Genomic DNA, 23,434 nt, shown 5'->3' on the forward strand with positions numbered 1-23,434 from the left:
AGAGGAACAAACATTTATGACCTTACTGTGTGATGTCATTTTTATGTTTCATCCTCTTTGAGCTTTTCAAGAATCTCAAGGTTTGCTAACTTATTCTAACATTAAGCTTTTTATGTAAAGTATGTAGTTTAGCTTTGCAATAAAATCCTACATGTGACCAACATGTTGCTTTTAAGCTGATGATGTCATTAAACTAGCTATCAGAGCTGTTAAACTAATGGGTAGATGATATGATCAAAATTTTATATCATGATAGGAATTATTTTATATCAAGATAACTATATGTATCACGGTAGAGTTTTTTATTCTTTTAATAAGGTTTTTGTGTTATTAAAATATAAAAAATAAAAACAAACAGAACTCAGCCTCACTGAAGATATTGGTGACAGAATGATTAATAATAATAATAATAATAATAATAATAATAATTATATATATATATATATATATATATTTTTTTTCTCAATGATTTTTCATTAACATGAGTGACAGACAGGAGCAAAATTAGGTAATTTCCCCTTTAAGACCAAAGTCCGGATCTCATATACTGTTGTTACACATGCGTTTGTTCTTTTAGCTGTTTACTTTCTCTCCTGTTTATCAGGATAATTAATTTTGACGCATATGTGTAGGCCAATAAAGCGGCAAAATGCTCAAGAGCAACGGATGCGTGACTTGCGTGCTTCTCTCACACAGGAACAGCGCTTGCATGTAAACGGTTTCGTCGGACGCACGTGCGGTGGCGCGAATTTACGCGTCTGGTCGGAACTTTACTTCCGGTTTCTGTTTGTTTAATGGTCTGACTGGTTGCTAATCTAAACTCTTGAACAAATACCTCGTGGAAAATAACAAATATTTTGGTTTCCTAGGTAATGTACGTGTTGTTTGTTTTGCTTGTTATATAAATAAACTACTTTAGAAAAGGACTTTGTTGTTATTTATCATTTACCGGGAATTACGTGTTTTTCACAAAAGCCGGTTGTTTATGTTGTTACTGCTGTCTATAGCGCTGTTGTTTGTGTTTCAACAGCTTAAAATCACTTGTTATAAAACTGCTGTGCTTTAATACATGTAAGAACGTTTTCGTGACCACGCGCCCAGCAACGTGATGTGGGCGCGTAACCTCGATAGAGAGATGTCCAAAATCTCTACTGGTGGACAAATTTCTATCGGTTTATTGACTATGTTTAATAATAATTTATAACAATTAAACATTTAATTAAAGTAGTTTTAGACAGACCTGCTGTATTTTTATCACACTTGCATCAAAGATTAGGAGTTTAATTTTAATACTAAGTACTGTGGCCCTTTTACCAACTGCTTCAAAATGTAAATATGCAATTATGTGTTTGAAGTGGTTTGTGAATGTCTTTTTAGCTGAAGGCTATCTTTTGTCATCTGGACAACATAGCAGTAAAACCTGTTACATCCATGTTAGTTTATGTCCATTAATATCAATTTGTTCATTCCTGTGTGTGTGTGTGTGTGTGAGGGGAAAAAACGTGTCTGAACCAGAGGTGTAAAGTACTTGAGTAAATGTACTTCGTTACTGTACTTAAGTATTTTTTGGCTACTTTGTACTTGTACTGAGTATCAAAAATATAGGCAACTTTTACTCTCTACTCAATTACATTTTTGATTGGGTATTTGTACTCTTTACTCCACTACATTTGAAATGACACTTAACGTTACTCGCTACATTGTTTATTCGTCAAATAAAAACGAGACGAAAGTGTCAGAGGGTGATGATGGATAGAATCTGTGATACTATTGCGCCACGCAGGGCAATCGTATGAAATCAAAGTACTGCGAGACCGAATCAAATGCATATGGAGAAGTCTGGTCTCGCGGTACTTTGATGTCAAACGCTGAATGGCTTGCGTTGAGCCACCGTAGCGGGACATCTGCGTGCTGCGTATGTCATAAACTGTAGAGAAAAGTTCGCGTCTGGTCCGAGAGAAGAGATAAAGAGCAAACATATGGATGCATATCACATTTGCTTCAGTCAAGGGACCCTTTGTTAAACATGTGATGCTACAATCAAAACAAAAGTGAAGCGCGATCGCAGGATCGGGTCATCCCGCAAATCAAAGGCAAGCACAAATGTTTATATACTCTGATGCTATTTTATCAGCTAACCTAAGCTGGTTGATATAACTTACTATATAAGCCAAAATAAACCAGCGATGTCCTGTACTGATTGCCTGAGTAACTTAAGTACATTATAAGATTGATAATAAGTGTACAATTTCACTGTCCTCACATTTAATCAAGTATGCTGTAATACTGTAAAGAGGGATGCATGACTGAAGAAATGTAGTGCACTTAATGTGAGATAGTGGTGTTACGTACTACATGTGTTTACAATTAATCTTTCAAATAAACAACTTCACGTTTTTAATATGCATTATCATATTTTTGTTAGTGTAATTTTATTTTTGTTAAGCTTTAATTGTTTGTTCATGTTAGTTCAGAGTGCATTAACTAATGTTAACAAGATTTTAATAAAGTATTAGTAATTGTTCAAATTAACATTAACAAAGATGAATAAATGCTGTATAAGTGCAGTTCATTATTAGTTCATGTTAACTAATGTAGCTAACTAATGTTATCTAACGAACCTTATTGTAAAGTGTTACCATATATTTATATCACAAAGTTAGGCTATATATTTTTCAGCATGGCACATTCAAGTACACAATGACACTAGACTAAAATTAAATGGGTTTAAATTAAAATTAATGTAGATTTCTAGACTAAAATCTCATGGCATTTAGTTGAATCAATTCAGATGACAAAAATACTTAATTAAATTTTAGTCAAAAGACTATGACAATGTTTAATCTGTGTTTGTTCTGCCAGGTCAAAATTTTGAGGTGTTTGATTTCTTTTCTATATTAGGAAATAAAACCTCATAAATAAACTTTCTTGTTTTTCACTGACCTACAACGTCTCTTTGTGTTGAGGACTAGTGCATCTTTGAGCCAACATTCAGTACGAGTAAAAATACTTAAGTACTTTTAAATTGGGTTACTTTAATACTTTTACTCAAGTCGTATTTAAATTGGTGACTTGTAACTTGTAGTGGAGTAATTTTTACAGTAAGGAATTTGTACTTTTACTCAAGTATGGCTTTCAGCTACTCTTTACACCTCTGGTCTGAACTGATCCCTTATTTGCAGTACGATATAGTGCAAAACACTGTCTTTTTTGAGATTTGTGTAAACATTCTGATGGCACAATGACAAATGATCAGGGTGTGTATGGAGTGGCTCACGTGTTTTTAATAAAATAGTGGGTGTGGTTTTTTCTTTAAGCAAAAATGTTAAAGCAAGAGTGTGTAAAGAAACCTGAAAATAATTACATGTCACAAGTAGTTAATAATTATGTTAAGTTATTCAACAAACTTGTTTGGTAAGTGAACATTTTTAGGTATGTGCAACTGGGTGATACTCATCTCAGTAAACACTAGATATCAGTTTGCACTCTAATGGCTTTTATTGCATTTCTGAGGCTGCAGTTCACACTGATGAGGTGAGCCCAGTAAAGGAGAAGTGTAACGGTGCAGAGAACGGATCTGTCCGCACTGATTCAGCTACAGCGGAGCCACAGGTGTCTGATGAGGAAGACAAGCAGCGAAGACAGGAGGAGGAAGACAAAGAAGAGCTTGAGTTTCCTCATGACCTGCTGCCCAGCATTGACCTCAGCACTGAACTCAATCTAACCTGGGGATCCTCACTTGGGTAAACGTCTTATTTTGACTCTTTTTCTGGAAAAGTTGATGCATGGTAGCTGGTTTTGGTGGTTTTAAGTTAGATCAGATAGAAAACAGTTACCATGTAGTTAGTTACCAGTATAAACTGGATTTTCCAGTTGCTTATGCTCATGCATGTAAAGCAACTTGCATAAAATTGACACAAACATTTCCTAAGGAAAACTTGATGTAATCAAATAGCAAGGGGCAAGTTTCAACATGATAAGCGCTGCATTTGGAAAGCTATTCACATCTTTTATATCCTGTCAAGTTAAAATATTTTTAGAATGATCATTTCCATGACCTCTAGAATTAAATATGATAATATTTGTCTGTTGTAGTTTATTTCAGTCTTGAAACTGAAAACTACAGATTAGATTTTTAGACTCTGACACTTACTCAATTCTGTCTCACCGTATATGCACTATTAATGTTTCACAATCACAGCAAAATACACAACTTGCGCTTGTGTTTATTCTCTTCCTTGTACTCTGTTAACTGGATACACGCTGTGTGAATGTGCATTAATGTCTGACTCATTTCTATGGAAAATTTGACTAAACGGATAACTGGCTGAACTACAGAAGAGTTGCAAATCCTGCCAGTTGTAGGTTGAAGAGCCCAGACACATTCCTCTGAAAAGAAATTTACATTACAATGAGAAGGCTTAATATTATACAGTATTAAAAAATTATATTAACACATATTCTGTTGTCTATAGTCACCAAGCAATCCTAAGCAACTTCTAAAATAAAATGTGTTTAAAAAAATAGTTAAACTTGCATAAATATATATCAAAGAATATATTTATAAGCTTAAAGGGATAGTTCATCCAAAATTGAACATTCTGTCATCATTTACCAATCAGAAGTCCCATTGACATCCATAGTAGGAAAAAGAATACTATGGAAGTCAATGGGGCTTCTAATAGGTTTGGTTTCAAACATTCCTCTAAATACCTTCATTTGTGTTTATCAGAACAATGTATACAGGTTTGTAAACATGGGGGTGATGATGATGATAGAATTTTCATTTTTGTTTAAACTCTCCCTTTAACCTAACACAAGATTAAACATGAAAAAAACCAGTGATGGGATACACAGTTTTGCTTCTCAAGAAATGTATCTTTACTGGAAAACATTAAAACGTACTAACTCTGAGAATAATTTTGCAATGTAAATTGAACTTGTAAATTCACCGTAATTTCATTTGTAAGAATTAGGAAGCATGTTGTGAGTTTTCTCACAATTTATTCTTATAATGCAAAGGCTATATATGGACCTAATGTTTGCGCTTTTACAAATGCATCTGACATCTCAGATCCCTGTTAAGACTGGCCTCTGGTTTAATGTGTTAAGTGGCTCATGTTCTACGTTCATGGGTGTTTATCTGTGCATGTGTGCTTTTGTATAGCAGTGGGCAGGTGGGCTCAGGTGGGATGAAGAATGAGACCACTGCCAACCCTCTGCTGGCAGGTTTACAGCACTACATGGAGGCCAGTCCACCTGTAGTAGGCCTCATGAAGAGGTAACCGAAAAAATCATAAAAATGGAGATTGAGAGATATCACTCCAAACATTACAATGCTAAATTTGGCCAAACATTTTCTAAGATTTTAATATGGTGAGATCTCTCTACCTCCATTTTGTGTGGCTATTGACGTGGCATCACTTTGCTGTAGGCTTTACATTTGATTGAGCTGTTTTGCTGTGAACTAAACTAGTGGTTGGTTTGTGACTTGTGACAGCTGCAGTGGCCCTTAACACACTTGCATGAGGTGAAAGTGTTTGGCTTACCAGATTGATCTACAGCGTGAACAGGAAACCGTGTTTTAATGTGGTGTGTATGGTTGTTTTGTGTGCGTGTTCAGACGGTGTCAGTTTTTTCGTGTTGAGACAGTCATCAACGTGCAGTCACATATGGTTGTAATTGCATAGGATTGCACCGACACAGATGGATGAGATCTACGTTCCTACTTGACATGTTTTGATGATATTCATTATGTTTGCTTTTTCAGCACTGCCCTTCTTTGTTTGACGTAAACTCAGCAATAAACGAGATATTTATTGTACTTTTAGTATTATGTTGCTACTAGTAGGAAGGGCCCAAATCTGCTTTATTTACAATCTGTGGACTTGTGGGTATTTAAATGCTGCCTGACCGCACTTTAGGGAGTGGCTGCAGTTTAGTAATTCATGCAGGCATATGGCAAAGGCCTCAATTCTTAGCATATACACATGCACACATAACTACAGTACAGTATGTACACTGCAGTTATCCCACTTTCCAGTTATGCCAGGGAATGGTTTTAAATGTTTTTTTTTTGTATAGGAGTGGCAGCTCCAGTCATAATTATTTACTAAATAAAGAAACAGACTGCATGGTTGAAACCGTTGTCATGTACTGTGCAGTACACTCTAAAAATAGGATATGTTTATATTTTACACATTATGTGCTATTTTATTTTAAAACAAATAAAAGGGACAACACATGAAAAGTTTAAAGTAACACAAAATGTGTTCCAAGAATAACACAGGGATGTGTCTAGTTTGTGTTGTCCCTAAAATAAAACAGATTGTGTTGTTTTTAACTCAACTATTTTTAGAGTGTACAGTATATCAACAGGCTGGCAGGTCACGTGACCTCTATAATCCAATCAGAAAGAAGAATCATTTGGCTTTTTCCTCTCTCATTTGTTTCCCTTTGGGGTGAGGATGATTGATAGATTTATTGTAGAAAATGACAGATAGAAATGTTAGGAAAGCATCCTCTCTGTTTTATACACAAGGCACAGGAAGAAATACACTGAGGTCAGGCAGAATAGGCGATGTGGGGAAGCCTGGCTGTCATATTAGATCAGCTGTAACTATTTTATTTGTATGATGCTGTGTTTTGGCTCCTGAAACGTGAAATATTACCCCTGGCTTTGAAGTGTCGGCTGTAATAAGTTAAAAATGCACATTTTGTACATTTTTGGATTGGTGCTCGGATCATAGGCTGGTAGTTTGATGCAGGTCCCTAATGGATGATGAAAGCAGTGATGCATTTACCTTGCTCTGAACAGCTTAAAGGATTAGTCAATTTTCTAAAAAAAAATCTAGATAATTTACTCAACACAATGTCATCCAAAATGTTGATGTCTTTCTTTGTTCTGTCGAGAAAAATTATGTTTTTTGAGGAAAACATTCTAGGATTTTTCTCATTTTAATAGACTTTAATGGACCCCAACACTTAACAGTTTTAATGCAGTTTAAAATGGCAGTTTCAAAAGACTCTAAACGATCCCAAACAAGGCATAAGGGTCTTATCTAGTGCAATGATTGTAATTTTTGGCAAGAAAAAAAAAAATATGCACTTTTAAACCACAACTGTGTTACGAGCCAGCGCCACCTTACATAATTGCGTAATGACGTTGAAAGGTCACGTGTTACATATATGAAACACACATTTTCAGACCATTTTAAACAATAAACTGACACAAAGACATTAATTAGTATCATTCCACATACAACAACGTCTTTCTCGACACTTGTAAACACTTGGGGCGTAGTCCGTGACCTCTTGAAGTGATGACGTATTACGTGAGGTCGCGCTGGCGCGTCACAGGTCCAGAGGAAGATGAGAAGTTGTGGTTTAAAAGTGAATTTTTTTTGCCAAACATGACATCGTTTCGCTAAATAAGACCCTTAAGCCTCATTTGGGATCGTTTAGAGTCCTTTGAAACTGCAATTTTAAACTGCATTAAAACTATTAAGTATTGGGGTCCATTAATGTCCATTAAAATGAGAAAAATCCTGGAATGTTTTCCTCAAAAAACATAATTTCTTCTCTACTGAACAAAGAAAGACATCAACATTTTGGATGACATGGTGGTGAGTAAATTATATGTTTTTGTTTTTTTTTTTAAGAAAATTGACTAATCCTTTAAGCCACTCAGATTTGGATTTCTGTTAAGGCTGTTACCTAGCTAATACTCTAATTTCAGCTTTAAAAAGTGATTTGGAAATATCAGGAATGAAAAACATGCATGAGTGCAATTGATTTGTACTATTCAAGAGTAGGCTATGCTTCCTTTTTAAGAAATATTTGTAGTATGTGTGTTTGGTTTCTTGCCTTTTATATGGTAATGCATTTAGTTTTGGCCATGCATGAACTGTCATCCTGGCATTAGTGTGAGTTTTTGGCTCGGTGTGGAATGCGAAACTGAATGTTACTCAGATCAGATACATTGACACTCTCTTTTGGTGAATCCTGAATAGCTATGACGCTGACCAACTCTCTACTGCGAGCCCATCGGAGCACCAGGCCCAGTCAAGCACAGGTCAGGAAAATGTATCATCTCTCAAGCCTTTGGCTGAAATGGATTACGAACTTGAGGAAGCTTTTAAGGAATGTGAGAACCAAATGGCTGTTCTGGGCATGTCCTCACATGCAGACACCTGGAGTGCAGGTGATCTGGACAGGAGTTTCTCAGTTGCCCTACCTGACAAAAAGGATTCTGGATCATCTTCACAAAGCGATCGAAGTGATGTAGTGCACAAAAATGAGGCATCGGCAGGTGAAGTGGAAGTGTTTAGCTTTAGGGACTATATACTGGGAAATAAGAAAAGTAATACAGGTGCAGTCCGAACTGATTTAGGAAACAGCATCATGGAAAACCACAGTGATGAAGCTAGCCAACTGTCAGATCCAGAAAAGCAAACAAAGTCAGAGATAGAGACAAAAATAGACACTGCTGAATACATACCAGAACAAGAAACGATAGAGAGTATGTGGACAGGTACCCACACAGGATCAGAGATTGAAGCAGCAAAGCAAACACTTATCCAGGATCAGTTAACACAAGATATATGCTCTTTAAAGTACAGTATGGAGGCTGAAAGCACAGAAGGATTGAAAGGTTCAGACAGGGTTTACATCGCTCAAGAAGCAACGTGGTCTGCAAAAGATACACAAATTATTCAAAAGACAAATGCAGATGTGAAAATAGAAACACATGGTCAGTTAATGAGTGATTTAACCACGCTTACTGATAAACACACTGGGGAAATGTTGTTAAACTTGGAACCAAAACCAAACATACAGAAACAGGTGGAGTCAGGGACACAGAAGCCGATCAGTGGACAGAAAGAAACAACTTTAAAAGTACAATCAAGCCCAAACAATCAAAGAACAAAATTAGGACTGAGTTGTGAAGATAAACAGCCCATCTGTTTTCCATCACCAGAACCTGACACTCACCAAGCTCATCTTTCCCAATCCGGGGCTCCACCTGCCCCAATACTGCACTCCCCACAGGGGGGGCTTGAGCAACACGATGACCAGAATTGGACAGATGGCCACTGCAGATCAATATCAGACCAGGAAACAATACACCACAACCACTGTTCGATCGTGGAAGTCAAACATGAGAAAAATGTGTCCGTTGCATCTGCTGTTGTGATTGATTTTGGCCACGTTGCATCTGAACGTGAGCCCACAGGGAGTCGTGATTTACAAACATGTTTGCTAGAACAGGGGAATGGACCTCCTATAGGCGGTGGAGCTGGCGTGCACACGCCACTGTGGGGGAATTCACACTCTCTGAGCCGAACTGGTGCAGGAGAAGAGGAGGAGGAGGACGAGAGTGCCCTTGAATGGATTTCAGCTGCCGATTCGTTTTTGCAAACGACACCCACGAGGCAGGAATGCGAGGGAGAGGAAAGAGGTGATGCGTACCAAAGTGCCGCAATAATAGTACAGGCAGCAGAGAGAGATACGTCAGATTTAGATTCGGACCTGCTGCAATCAGGAACGCAGGAGCAAAAATGCACCATTTTTCCAAAGATTAATAGCTCACCTGTTCAGAGATTGGAAGAGAAAGAAGAAGTGGCTAAGAAGAGCTGTGACAGCAGAATGCCACATAACTCGTCGGAGAGTGAAGAGAAGGGAGGGGGTCTGCCGATCGTACTCTCACCAGCCGGAGACGAGGATACAAGCTCAGTCGGCACAGAGGACAAAGCCCTGGTCACCATTTCCTCTCCAGACGTCCCGGAAACATGTGACTGGAAGGAAGAGAGCTCCCAATCAACCGAGAGAATGGGAGAGGGAGAGAAAGAAGGGAGTGATGAGGAGGGGAAAGAGCAAAGTAAAGGCGGAGCACAGAACGCAGCCCATGCCGGCAGCTTGTCACTGACTGAGGCAGATTCATCCCACAGCATCACAGCATCGCTTACAGCAACGCATGATGAGAGTGACCTCACCCCTTCTGTCACAGCTGACACAGCTTTATCTGCTCTGACCATCAAAAGAACAAACGACTGCGACTCCATCAATCCACCCCCTCCTCGTTTCCTCTTAAACAACACGAAAACAGCAGAAGAGCAGAAAGAGGCAGAGGCGTATTTGAATCAGAGTCCATCAGGCAGTGATAGTTTACTCCCACCAGCTGTCTTTTCTGAAAGGGACGTACTCGCAGCGCAAGCCAGCGATCAACAGGTACAGAGCTCTTCACAAACTGGGATCACTAACAGCGACGCAGACATCAAGACAGACACACATCAGCAAAATCAAGCTGTAAGTACTGCAAGTGAAGACGTATCACTTAAGCTAAGCATGAAGAATATGAATGAAATTGCATTGAAAACAGAAACCGAGTGCTCTTTTGGGGGCCAAAAGGATACAGCGTTGAAATGCCAAATGACTAAATGTGCTTCTCTGCCCCCTCTGATGGTGTTTGAGAAACTACGTCATCCAGTTAAAGAGTCGAGCTTCAACTTTGAGGGTTTTCTCAACAGCAGCAAACCACCACCGATTGCAAACCTGCAGAAAACTGAGGTAGAAATCTCTCAGGGTGCAAATAATAAACCTATTGCCTCTGAGGAAAAAAATGAAAAGCAGGAAGACAAAAAGAAACAAGTGGAAATGACATGTCAAGAGCGGAAAAGCAGCAGAGATGGATATACCACTCAAGACATTAATGATTTTCAAGAAAATGTTAGTGTAATTATTGGTAGTTCTGAAGAAAGTGGAGAAGTGACAGATGATGTCATCAAAAACCGTCCTGTTATATCTGTATCACAGTCAGCTGCAGGTGAGACCACCAGTGTTTTAAGTGCTAAGGCTGTGAGTAATGAAACTCTGAAAGACGTTAAAGAAAAGCAGAAAATTAAGGAATCTTTCAGTGTTTCCCAGATCAGTCCAAACGATGAAAATGAGTCCGTATCCACCGAGAAGCAAAGCGTTATACCACAACATGTTTCTTTACAAGAGAATACAAGTCAAAAGGACAGCCCCGGTGTGAATTGTGTAGGAGCCGAAATCGTTGTAGGCGTTGAGCAGCTAGCCACTAAAGAACCGAATGGAAAGAGTGATGAATCAATAAGATGTGTTTCGGCTGAAACTGTCCAAAAAACATGTCCAGATAATTCAGAAATCCGTATAAATGACAATCTGGGGTCGGAACAGTATACATGTGAAGATAAGCCACAGGTAAAATCCACCTCCATGTCTTCAGACACAGACACAACTGGCCCTTGTGTGATCAATACTACGTGTTTATCTCAACCAGACATGAAATCGAACACCGAACAGCCTAATACAACCTCAGAGATGCAAATTCTGCCGAAAGCAGATGAATACCCAGACAAACTGTTCTGTGAGACTGAATCACAGCTGAATGATGGAGGGATGACAAGTGCTGCAGCGGATGCCGATTACAAGCCGGTCCCCTCTCCTACTGTTGCAGATACTTCAGTTCCAGTACAAAGAGATCTTTCCTTAAACAGCACACAAAGCACCAACAGTGATGCCAGGGATGTGCCAGTCATTGTACTAAAGACTCCAGGCCCGATGCTGAGTCACTGTGAGGACATTTATGACCGTGATATTGCTTTAGGAGGAGCCGGGGAGCACTGCAGTGTAGACTGTGTATGTGATTCCCATACAGAGGCTGTAAAGGACTTTAAAGAGGAGAGAGATGATGTAAACGAAAAGTTTTTTGAAGAAAAAAATGCAGATGATTACACTGTTGGTGTCTCCACACAGGAAGTTGCAACTTCTTCTGGATCCCTTCTGCTCACGGCTGATAGTCCAAAACAGGCATGTGGTTCACTGCTAGCGTCAGAGAGCCCAGAAACCGATAAAAATGCAAAGAGGAATGAGGGTGAGACTGATATTGGCATAAAAGGAAAGCGTGAATATTCAAATTCTGAAAATGTACCTAGAAATATTAAAATGGAGGTTGGCACGGCTGTTCAGGACGATGAGCAAAATAGCCAATCTCTATTGCACTCATCTCATATATGTAGTGATGAAAATGTCTCTTTTTCGATATCAAAAATCACTGAGCCAAAACCACTACCATCAGATCTTTCCTCTGGTCATGTAAGCTCAAAATCAGTAGCCAAAGAGTTACAGTCGATTACCAATATGCAAAATGTTTCAGTCTCTTTAGAAACAACTTGTACTGATGAGTCACTTAATTCTCAATCACCTGTGACAAGTCCAAATGATGGCATCAAAACCGAATCGCTTGAAACGTCTAAGGAACCTGCTCATCATGTATCATTAGATGCAAATGAAGGATTCATGCCAGTGATGGGAGGAGAACCAAACAACGAGTGTGTGAATGAACCTCAGGGACAAATTTCCAGTGCAAAAAATGCCTCTGAGGAGGAAGGAAACAAGCAAAACCAAAGGAGTCAAACAGCATTAAAAGAACAAGCAAAAAATACATGCCAAAATGACTTAGATAGTGCACATACATGTCAAGAAAAGGATGAGACTACTGTAAAACCTGAACGAAATGTTGATGAAACAGAATTAATAAATGTGGATGTCTTAAGAACATCAGGAGAAAAAAATGACCTTAACGAAGAAAATAACTTTACTCCTGTGTCTGATCCTGCTTTAACCTCAAAAGGGCGTAAAGAGGAAGACTCGGGTATTCATCCAGACCTAAGCCAATCAGATTTGTTATTTTCACAGTCCCAGGAGCTCCATCAGCAACAGGTGTTCATGAGCACCCCTCCAGAAGCAATATCAGATGTGGATGAGAATATGGATAAAAGTTTCGAAAATGCTGAGACCAATAATTATGCAGATGCTGAGGCAAGTGAAAATCAAGAGAAAGTGATTGTGTGCTGCACCACAGAAGCTCAAAGTTCCTTAAACGGCACATCGGAGAGTTCCACACTGCAGGAAGGTAATAAAAGACGTCTTATAGTCGACATTACTGGTCTACAGAATAATCAGCAGAGCATACAAACAACAGATCTTAGTAGTGAGAACAGCCCATATCCTGTTTGTGGTGAAAGTACATCAAGAGAAAACTCGAACCAAACACAGAAGGTAGTAAAAGAAGAAAGTGAAGTGTCACTATTACTGGCTACAGAAAAACAGGACACGCAGACTAAAGAGTCTGCTGTTTTAGCCTCACAGGAAAGTAAGAGTAACTGTTCAGAATGTGTCAACTCGGAGACCATTGCTGATAAGCATGAGAATCTGTGGAACAAAATCCCAGACGCCAAGAAAGAATCAGAATGTCCCGTAGATCAGTCAAGCGGTCCCAGCATCTCACACCAAGAAGCAGGAGAAAAAACAGATGGGCGGTGTTTCAGTTCAGTTCCCAATGGAGACAATGAGATCAGACTTGATTCACAGAGTGATGTTGCACAGATGTCAATTCTAGAAACTTCTGCTTTTCAGCATAAAGATTCAGGTTCTCAGCCTACTGACATGCAGCTTTCCATCACCACCACTTACATTTCAGCCACAGTGCTCCCAGAAAAAATTAAAGATGATAAACAGACTACTGATCAGGACTCCAGAGATACAGAGAATCTAGGTTTGTGCCGCTCGGTGGATCCCACTGAATCTCTAAATTGCAATTCTGAAGTTCTGAAGACAACACAGCCTAATACGTATTTTTCAGAGCAATTCTCAGACTGTACCCAAAAAACAGAGGATCAGGATACACAGTGTACCGCCCAACATTTGGATATCGAAAACATAATCAGTGCTGTTAAAGCAGAAGACACTGTTTTGAAGAAAAATCAACAGGGAGAAGAAATGATTAAAGCAGAGATAAATGTGCACACGGACACGGAGGTTAATCTTAAGTCTCCAGAGTCTGTTGTTGAAGGATCTAAAGATGATGAACATCAAAGGATGTTGTCAGCAGAGAAGCAAGCCATAGCCAAAGATGAGACACAAATAGAAATGAAACAGGCTGCTGTCAATGTAACATCATTATGTCCCAAGATTTCTGTCTCTTTATTTACTGACACCCAGGATTCCCTTCAGCTCCCTCTCATGGTCAATCAACAGTCTAGTCAGCCGGCAACTGAGTCTTTTGTGCAATCTTTTCAAGAAACAGAAAGGGTAGAAATTGGCAGTGATCAAAATCCTGACACAGCAAACAGCTCAACTGAAGACATAGGATCCTTTCCAATCAAAAACACTTTACAGAAAGATGACATTGAGGTTAAAGAGAAAGGCAACAGTGTATCAGAAAGTGAAGATGGGTTGCTGGGTTCAGGCCAAGAAAAAGCACAGCTATCACAAGTTATAAAGAGTTTAGATAGCCAGGTCACAAGTGTAATCTCTGTACCTGAGAGCTCAGGTACGATCAACGATTCTGAGAGTTCTGATTGGCTCAGAGCATTGAAAGAATCAGCCGCCATGTGTCAGATCACTGCAGAACACAGAGATGACACCTGTGGATCTGCAGAAAACAGGTACTGAAGCTTATGTGTCTTGTGTATTTAAGAAACATATGAAATTGTTTTAACTTATTCCCTGACAACCTTTTTTTAAAGCCAGCACGAACGTTTCACAAAATGCCTTCCAGGAAAATTTTCTTCTATAATATATAAACATACAAATATATCAAATGAAAGAACATAACCTCTGCCTTCAAACAAACAAACAAACAAACAAAACAAGAAAAACATTTTATCCTATCTTCATTTGTTCTCTTTTTATAGGTTTCTTCAAAAATACCAAAATGTGAGCAAAAAGCTGAAATAATTGCATTTTTGTAAACAAATATTGTTAGAGATCAGATTCAAAAAGATTATCAAAACATACACAGAGTTTAAAATTTGTAAAATTAATTTTTGCTTTTAATAAATTGGTGCCATTTAGTGGATAATAGTGGATTTACAGATTACAATAAAAACTTGTCAGGAAAGCGTCATTAGCAGGGAAAAGTTCTCTTAATTGATGAGATAACTCTTCAATTAAAAGATAACTCGTCAATGGCGGGAAAAGAGTTAAATATCATTTCAATCTCGATGAGATAACTCATCAATGGTGGGGAAAGAGTTAAATATCATTTCGATCACTAACAGTTTTATAATGAAACCTGGACTTAAAGGAGACAGAAAATTAAAATACGTTTTACCTTGTCTTAGTTGAATAACGGTAGTCTACCCGCATTCACGAACATACGAAAATCTCTGTTTCATAGAAATTCCTCCTGAACAACGGATACATGTTACGTAAAATGCATCTCATTCCCACCGCAACTCTCATTCAATTCTCTCCCCTTCAAAATAATTTGCATACTTCTGGCCTCTCGCCTCCAACGGAAAGTAAATCGCAGCAGTGTTCGCGAAATTCAACGCGAAATGGCGAGTCGCGTTCCGAGGTGTGCTCTGACTTCTATCTGTAAAATTTTGGTCTTTCTGTGTTCTGAAGATGGCAAAGTTTACATTCATTTGAGTGGCAGCAAAGGCAGCCAATCAGTGTCAAGTGCTTGCATTTCATATTGAGGTTGCCAGTTAAGCCCGAAGGGATGCCAAATAGGTGCAAAACCACACATTTAAAATTTCTATTATAGCTTTCTGAGGGTGGTTTTTAGGAAGCTTCTAAGGCATTACAGACCCAACCAAAATGTTGTTGTCTACATGTCACATCACAAAACAAGGATAAATACCCCGTTCAATCTTTTTATGTCACCTTTAAAAAATGACAGATGTGTAATAGTAACTTAAGGTCATGTGGCATTTTGGAAATGGAGCCAAGTGCAAGTTCTACAGCCTATTATCTCCTGTGAGTGACCTCAGCAGTGACATCAACTCGTGCCCTTTGTGGCAAGAAAGAATCCTTTCATACCCACACATACACACAAGCACACTAAATCAGGCTTCTTATATTTGAGAGCACACACTTACACAGAGGCTGTACACTTTTGATGGGTTCTTTGCTTTGGGAGAAACCATGAGGAAGATGTATTAATCTGCTCTCTTTGTTTATCTTTTCTTCTCCAGGCCACTTGAGTTCCTCAGTTCGCATCATTCTGAACCAGAATTCAAAACCCCTACTGAGGAAGGCTTCCCCCCAGCGCCAGAGAGTTTCCCCCTGGAGATCGAGGACAGTTTTCCCCCTGCTCCTAAAAGTTTTCTCCCTGCGATTGAGGAGAATTTTCCCCCTGTGCCTGAAAGTTTTCCCCCTGAGATCGAGGAGAATTTTCCCCCTGCTCCTGAGAGTTTTCCCCCTGAGATCGAGGAGAGTTTTCCCCCTGCACCTGAAAGTTTTCCCCCTGAGATCGAGGAGAATTTTCCCCCTGCTCCTGAGAATTTTCCACCTGAGATCGAGGAGAATTTTCCCCCTGCTCCTGAAAGTTTTCCCCCTGAAATCGAGGAGAATTTTCCACCTGCTCCTGAGAGTTTTTTTCCTGAGGACGAGGAGACCCTTTCACCTGACACGAAAGAGAGTTTACTTCCTGTGACTGAGCAAACAGAAGAACCACCAGACTGCAGGTAAGACCTCCTAAAATATCTCATTTGTGTTTTTATTGAGTACTGCTGATTCCTACCACATTTCTGCAGTTTAGACTAAAATTGTATTCAAATCTGACTATAACTGAAACATTATATTTTAGTACATTTATTAAGATGTATTTTTGAGATGGTTACCCCGGGTGACCTACATCCTCATTTAGCTTGCGGTTTGCGGATTTAAAATAATTTCTTCCTCAATCAGGGTGCAAAAATACTATTTTCGGGGTCAAGAAAATGACATCATTGCTATGAGCACATGATCATGTAGGTTAGTTTAAAACAGTTGCCACATAATGCTAGCTCCGGGTGTGCCTCATAAGTCTTGAAAAGTGAAGCCGCTGGCTCTTTGATCTTTCCCTGGTGGCTGGCTGCAGTACAAGTCATAAACCCCGCCCTCTCCATTCAAGCGAATGGGACTCTGCTCTAAATAAAAAAATATTTATTACACCTCCAATAAAAGTTTCCGAAAGATGGTTTTGGTCCTTTCAGGTAGTTGATATCACGCTGATATATGTTCAATTGTTCTTTTTTGTGATATGTTTTATTTTAGCTTGTAATTTGATGCTATAGAAACGGGGTGTGTCGTTATGATTGGCGTGGTTGAATTTGGCGCGCGAGCGTTTGGGCAGAAGTTTAATACCGCGGCTCCGCTTCTGGCTCCACGGACGATTCCTTCTGCGCATGCCTTGGCTCCAAACTGCTGTTTTTACGTAACATGGTGGCGACCATGGTTGGGCATAAAAAAAAAAGTTTGGTTCTGGTTGGTTGTCAGTTTAGGTGATGGGTCGGTAGGGATTTTATTTTATTTTATAATTTTTTTTTCAGTGGCAGCAAGGGATAGGTAGGAAATTGTTACATTTTTAAATTGAATAGCGGATATATGAGGTGACTTTGGCTATATTGCGTGTTTGTCTCACGCAGCGCAGCACGTCTCCACGGATTATCTCTTTTGTCATAATCAGGATTTGACATTAACTTTTTTGCTCACCAGCCAAAGTGGCTAGTTTTTCAAAGTTACTAGCCACTCAGCATTTTCACTGGCCAAATTTTTGTTGCTGGTAAATTCAATTTTATATGATGAAACTTGACTTTGGCATCCTAAAATGACTTTTATTCGAGCAAATTTACTCGCTAAATTAGATGCAGACTGAATTTCAAATGCAGTCTGACTACCCAAATTAAGACAACATTTATTAGCTGGTATATAGCTGGTATATCAGTATAGATCATATCATATATTTAGGTGCATGAAAAACATGCTAGTAAGTAAGGCATAAATAGATTAACTTTGAATGAATATATTAAAAGTAGAACAGGGGTGTAGAAGAAACACTAATTCTAAACTGAAAAGATAAACACAAAAACCATCGACAACCACTTTAAATATTTATTAACAACAGCAGTAAATACTGTCAAGAAATGTACATTAATTTTACTGTCAGCTAGTTTATGCATTTGTATTTTATAAGCTTGATTATGGTTACTGATAAAAGTGATTTAAGACTTTTTAATGACAAATGTTGAGAGGGCATTATTGTAACATTAAAATGATGCGCAAACCTCTCAGCTGGCGGGTTTTCTTTGATTTCGTGTGCATTCAGGTATGCGCTGAATTTCTCTTCGCTCTTGCCCTGAGAGTTTGCACGCAATTTATATCTAATCAATCACTTCCATGCAATTGTTTTATCTTTCCCGAAGTGTGTATGCGCTCAGACTGCGTCCTCTTGTGCATACGCAAATCCATCAGCTCTTGCGCGCTCTCTGGAAGGTGACGCTTTGGTCCGCAACGCCCCGCTGATCGCGTGCGCGTCTCTCAACAAACGGTCTCTTTGCGTTGCGCTGGGTGCAGAGTGCTCATGGAAGTTGTCGCATTGCATATTGTTTATCATTTCGCATAACTTTTAAGAAAACTACAATTAAAAAATTATATTCAACCTGGCAAAGTGGCTAGTGGGATTGGCTGTCTTACCCGCCACGGCCGAAATCTACCCGCATTTGGCGGGTGTTAATGTCAAGCCCTGGTCATAATACCATAAATTCAAATATTATAATTCACTTTCTGACCGCAAAAATGAGCCTTGGTTTGTCCTCTCTGGAAGAGAAAAGCCCACTTGCATATCGTTGTTCAGCTCGTCTTTTTTGGTCTGTAAGTTACAACTTTCGGCGGGCGCAAAAGATTACGTTGCTGTGCACGAAAAAGCATCTCGAATGCACACCAAAAGTTACCAGTGCTTTTGTGACGACAACGATGTGTGAACGATTGTGTTAACGACCGTATAGCTGCCTTGTTTTTAGCATTGGTAGAGGACGTTGCATCGCGTGCTTTACAAAAACGGTGCTGTACTAAAAGGTAAATTATAGTTCGCCTCAAAGTTTTTGTGTATTTATTTAATGTGTATTATTTCTTCCCCAAGCTCATAAAATAAATTTGGGTCGCACATAAATGGGCAGGGTCGGTCGGAAACCGGAACCAAACAAATTTTTTTCTTATGCCTTGGACATTTTTGGCTTCCATTTATTACAATGGAGGGAGGCGACGTCGCATCGTCCACCTTTTTTACAGTCTATGGTTAGCAGTAACTGAATGATACAATGGATGCACAAATAGCCCAGTGAAGAGATCAAAGCTTATCATTAACAAACCACAGCTATTGACCAATCAGCATCAAACACATCAAAAACTATCCATTTTATAATATTCCCCACCCTCTCTTCAGTCTATATCTGCTTGGTTTTAGCAGCCACACATCAGATAAAACTGAAGCACTTGCTGCTTGTCAGTCAGAGCTGTTAGCTTAACATACTGGAGCCACAGTGAAAGATCAAGAGATCCTGTGACCTCCTCTTGCCCCGAGAATCCCCATTCAACACCATATTGCTCGCCACAGATGTGTACTAAAGGAATTTCGTCTGATTCTGTAACTGTGCGTGTGTGTGCGTACACGTGTCCACTTGAGCATGCATATGTGTTTGCTATTTGCGCCAACGCCCTCACATGAGGTCATACCAAGAGGCCTGTCAGTCTGGAACAAAAGCCATAGATCAGGGCTGCTCCAGTTGAAAATATAATCTCCTCCTCTGTGTGAGGAGAGATATAGATGAACAGACAGACAGATAGAAATAAGATGAGAGAGAGAGAGGGAGAGAGAGGGAGAAAAGTGAGACCGTGTGAACTAGTTGCCCTAGGGATTTTGAGTGCTGTGCCTAAAAAATAGTTGCACACTTACTTCCGAAGGACTCTGAGTACTGATCTGAGGTGAGTTCGATATTTCCTTTGCTATTTTAAAGGATTCTTTTTGACTGATGGTGGTGGAAGTTGTGTGTTGTGGGTAACAGATGCTTTAGGATGGTCTCACAATGGTGGTGAAGGGGGCAGTAGAAAGACTGGTCCGGGAGGGATAAGTAACTGAATTCTCTCTCTTCAGTTTGCTTGCTTGCTTGCTCATTGTTTTGACAGTGTCAGGCACCTGATGATAATGATTTGATTTGTGTTGACAGATGAGTAAATTCAGTCATTGTAAGAATTCCCATAGGCATAGACTGGGTGTAGTTACGCAAACTTTGCTGCTTGTGATGTGCAATAAATGTGCATGAGCCCATACATTTCTGTCATTTCATTTGTTAATATAAATGTATTTTTAGCACGGTCAAAAGACAATATTAAAACTTTTTGAATTACAGTAACTTTTAGGGCTGGGTTTCGATTCAAATTTCAAGAATCGATTCGATTCCGATTCTCAAGATCTTGAATCGATTATCATTGTTCGATTCGATTCGATCCGATCTGATCCGATCTTCGAGATTTAGATAAATGTTTTTGAAAAAAGCCCGAAATGGTGCCAGATAGGGGTGCACGGAATGACCAAAAATCTATTCCATGAGTCATTTTATTTCACGGTAACAGTATATTTCATTGAATACATGTTTTTCAGTTTTTTGGATTATAAAAATGTGCAGTTATTTGCCACTCACTATAGCTTTTAACTGCTCACCACAGTTTTAAAATATGGACAATTTAAAGTTAATAATGTTAAAGTGAAAATGCCTGTATATATGAGAGACAGAGATAGATATTATGACGGGTGCTATGATGTGATGAAGTCTGTTTTAAGGTCTTGACGCTCTTTACTTCCTATTGCACATTAATATTTGCGTCTCTTTCTCGTCTTTCTGATCAAAGATGTTTGTACTATAAGCAAATTAGGCGTCAAACTACATCGCTCCAGCAGCGCACGTGTCACTGATATAAACGCGAGTTTTGTCTTAGCTTGCTAAAAGTTCAGAAACCTTTACAACTATTAGCATTATGTGTAAGAAGAACTCTTTATTTGGCGACCCGTTGCGCGCGCCTCAAGAAACCTCTGCCCGTCAGAGACCGGCTGCATGAGAGAGAGAGTTTCACTGGAGACCCGCGGTGGATTCACTGCATGGCGCTTATTATAAAAATTACACAAATAACTCGTTCATTTGTTATGAGTGGATTATTTTACATGTAGATCGCAGCTTTGAGCGTTTCTAGATTTTTCAAAACAACCGCTTGCTTAACGTTACTGACCGCTATGTTCGTTGTTTTAATGTCCTTCCACCTCGCGCGTACAGTATGCGTGAATTCAATGACGCGGGCGCGGCAAGTTTAAGTTATTAATTATTAAATCGATTCTTTGAGTTACGGATCGATCTTTAGAGATTAACATGAAAATCGATTCAGAATCGGTGAATCGATTTTTTCAACACAGCCCTAGTAACTTTATAACCTGAACTTTATAGGGTATAGTCAGATTTTAGATTTGGCTAGCTTTACAAGTTAAAAGTCCCATTCTTTCTGTGTTTTTAAAGCTTGGATAGTGTTTACAGTGCGCGATATACCATGTGTTCATGTTTCACATGGAAAAAAATGCGGTATTTTTCCACACAATTTACTTATCTGTATGCCACTGTTTTCACTGTTCTCAAAACGGGCTGATGTCTTTCTTTTTCTATGAAGTCCCTCCTTCAGAAATACTTATCGAGTTCTGATTGTGTAGCTTGTTTAGTGTGTCGTGATTCGATAGCAGCTTAGCTTGCCGTTAGCTTAGCTGGCGACTGACATATTCCCGTGGGCGGAGTTTAGTCAAAAAACTGTTTTAGTGATGTCCTTAAAGCAGGAAGTAGAGGGCTGTAGTCCAAACCGTCCGTTCACTGTAGGCTTTGAAAGGCGAATTCTGTTAAAGAAAATATATCGCCTGGCAGTGAACTTTGAGCTTTATCATTTTACAGGTATTATTTATGCTATTATACCAACATTACACACTAACTAGGGTTTAAAAAATGGGATCAGAAAGAACGTGACCTAATACTAATATGGTGGATGACGTTTTCCACATTTTCAATGCCTGAGCAGCTAAGATTTCATCACTGTAAAAAATTTCTGTAGAAATTACAGTATTACTGGGTATTACTGGCAACTAGCTGCCAGTAACTTACTGTAGATTTTACATTTATGTTATTTACGGGCAACAGTTTGTTCAAAGTTAAATGAACATGAAACATTATCAGTCTTTATCTTTTACAGTAAAGTACTGGCAACCAGCTGCATAATTACAGCAATTTTTTACAGTGTAGTTTTTAGGATTCAACCATTTATTTTTAAAGTGTTTCTTATTTCACATCGCTTCTGCCACTCCCAACAACAAGTGCAACAATTATATAAAATATACAAATTGATTTCAGCTGCTTAACATTTGAGCTCACGTTTACTGATTTTAGCAGAGCCTACCACAATGTCAACAAAGAGAACATCATGTACACCAGCCTTTTAATTCCCCTGATGTCATACATTATGCAGAAATAGCGCAGCTAAATGTGCCATTTCCAAACAGTTTAAAATGCTTAAGCCTTACCTTTTAAAGTGTTTTAATTGGTTCCAGTTCAAATTGAGAGGAAGAGAGAGAGAGGGTTGACTTGTAAACCATGTGATGTAAACCGTGTCAAGAACTGGGCAACAGTTACCGTGGCAACAAGTATTAGCCACAGCAATTACTTCGAGTACTGGAACACAGTTATTTTTAGAGAAAGCGTTTCAATTGGGGCTTCAATCAAAACGTTTCACAATTTTACGAGACGAGACAACAGGCCCTAATAATTGGGATCAAAAGAGAACAGTGTCGTCCCTTCAACACTGCTTATAAAACCCAAGCACAGCCTAATTGTCCAATAATGCCCTAAATATATCTATCAGTCAGTTTGATGGAGTGCCTCTGCACAGAGGTGTGAAAACACTGTGATACGGCGACTGTGCTAACAGTAGTGTCGTTGTTGTTTTTACGGCTGGTGAAACACCAGCTCCCCCTTTATTTACTGCAGTCTGTTTGCTATTAAAAACCTGTCTGGATCCATTCCTCTAGACACAGCTGCTTGTGGGAGATTAGTTGTGTGCTTGTGTGTAGGGCGGCTATACAGTATGTGTGTACGTTTCACATCAGCTCCTGTACATTGGTAACCTTGCTTATATTGCGCACAGTTGCTAACAATCTCACTTATACGTTGAAAGCAAACATAAGTGGAGGAACCTCGAATCTGCTTAACATCTACAAGTGTTTCTGATAAAATAGCACAGTGCTATGCGCAGTTGTTTTGGCTGTGCGGTGGGGCGAGTTGTATTTTTAGTATGTGACATGAGGCACGCCTGTTAACAGGAGCAGCTGAAGGGCTGTCTGCTGCGCTGCCTGTTGGATTAGGTTTTATCTCAAATATTGCTCAGCTGGGTGTGAGCCAGCTAACCCTGCCCTGTGCTAGTGAAGGAGGATGATTTGTGACATTGTGATTTATTATAGAAATAAAGTTCATTGTCTATACAGATGAATTATTAGTGTTAAGTATGTTGTTTGTCAAAATATCACATGTGACAAGTATTAGTTTCATAATGTTTTTAATCT

The 23,434-nt window shown here is 39.1% G+C and overlaps 1 protein-coding gene across 12 annotated transcripts in view; it reads left to right on the forward strand.

Annotated features, from left to right (window-relative positions):
- tacc2 (transforming, acidic coiled-coil containing protein 2) overlaps window positions 1-23,434 on the forward strand; it is a 79,132-nt gene that overhangs the window by 16,936 nt on the left and 38,762 nt on the right. For all 12 annotated transcript variants that reach the window (XM_073873327.1, XM_073873326.1, XM_073873315.1 and 9 more), the window contains 4 exons: window positions 3,514-3,743; window positions 5,168-5,281; window positions 8,013-14,471; window positions 16,008-16,499. In XM_073873327.1, coding sequence (XP_073729428.1) covers window positions 3,514-3,743; window positions 5,168-5,281; window positions 8,013-14,471; window positions 16,008-16,499 — 7,295 coding nt within the window. The remainder of the gene's footprint in view (window positions 1-3,513; window positions 3,744-5,167; window positions 5,282-8,012; window positions 14,472-16,007; window positions 16,500-23,434) is intronic.

This window comes from Misgurnus anguillicaudatus, chromosome 11 (genome assembly GCF_027580225.2).
Source record: "Misgurnus anguillicaudatus chromosome 11, ASM2758022v2, whole genome shotgun sequence".
In the NCBI taxonomy this organism is placed as follows: domain Eukaryota; kingdom Metazoa; phylum Chordata; class Actinopteri; order Cypriniformes; family Cobitidae; genus Misgurnus; species Misgurnus anguillicaudatus.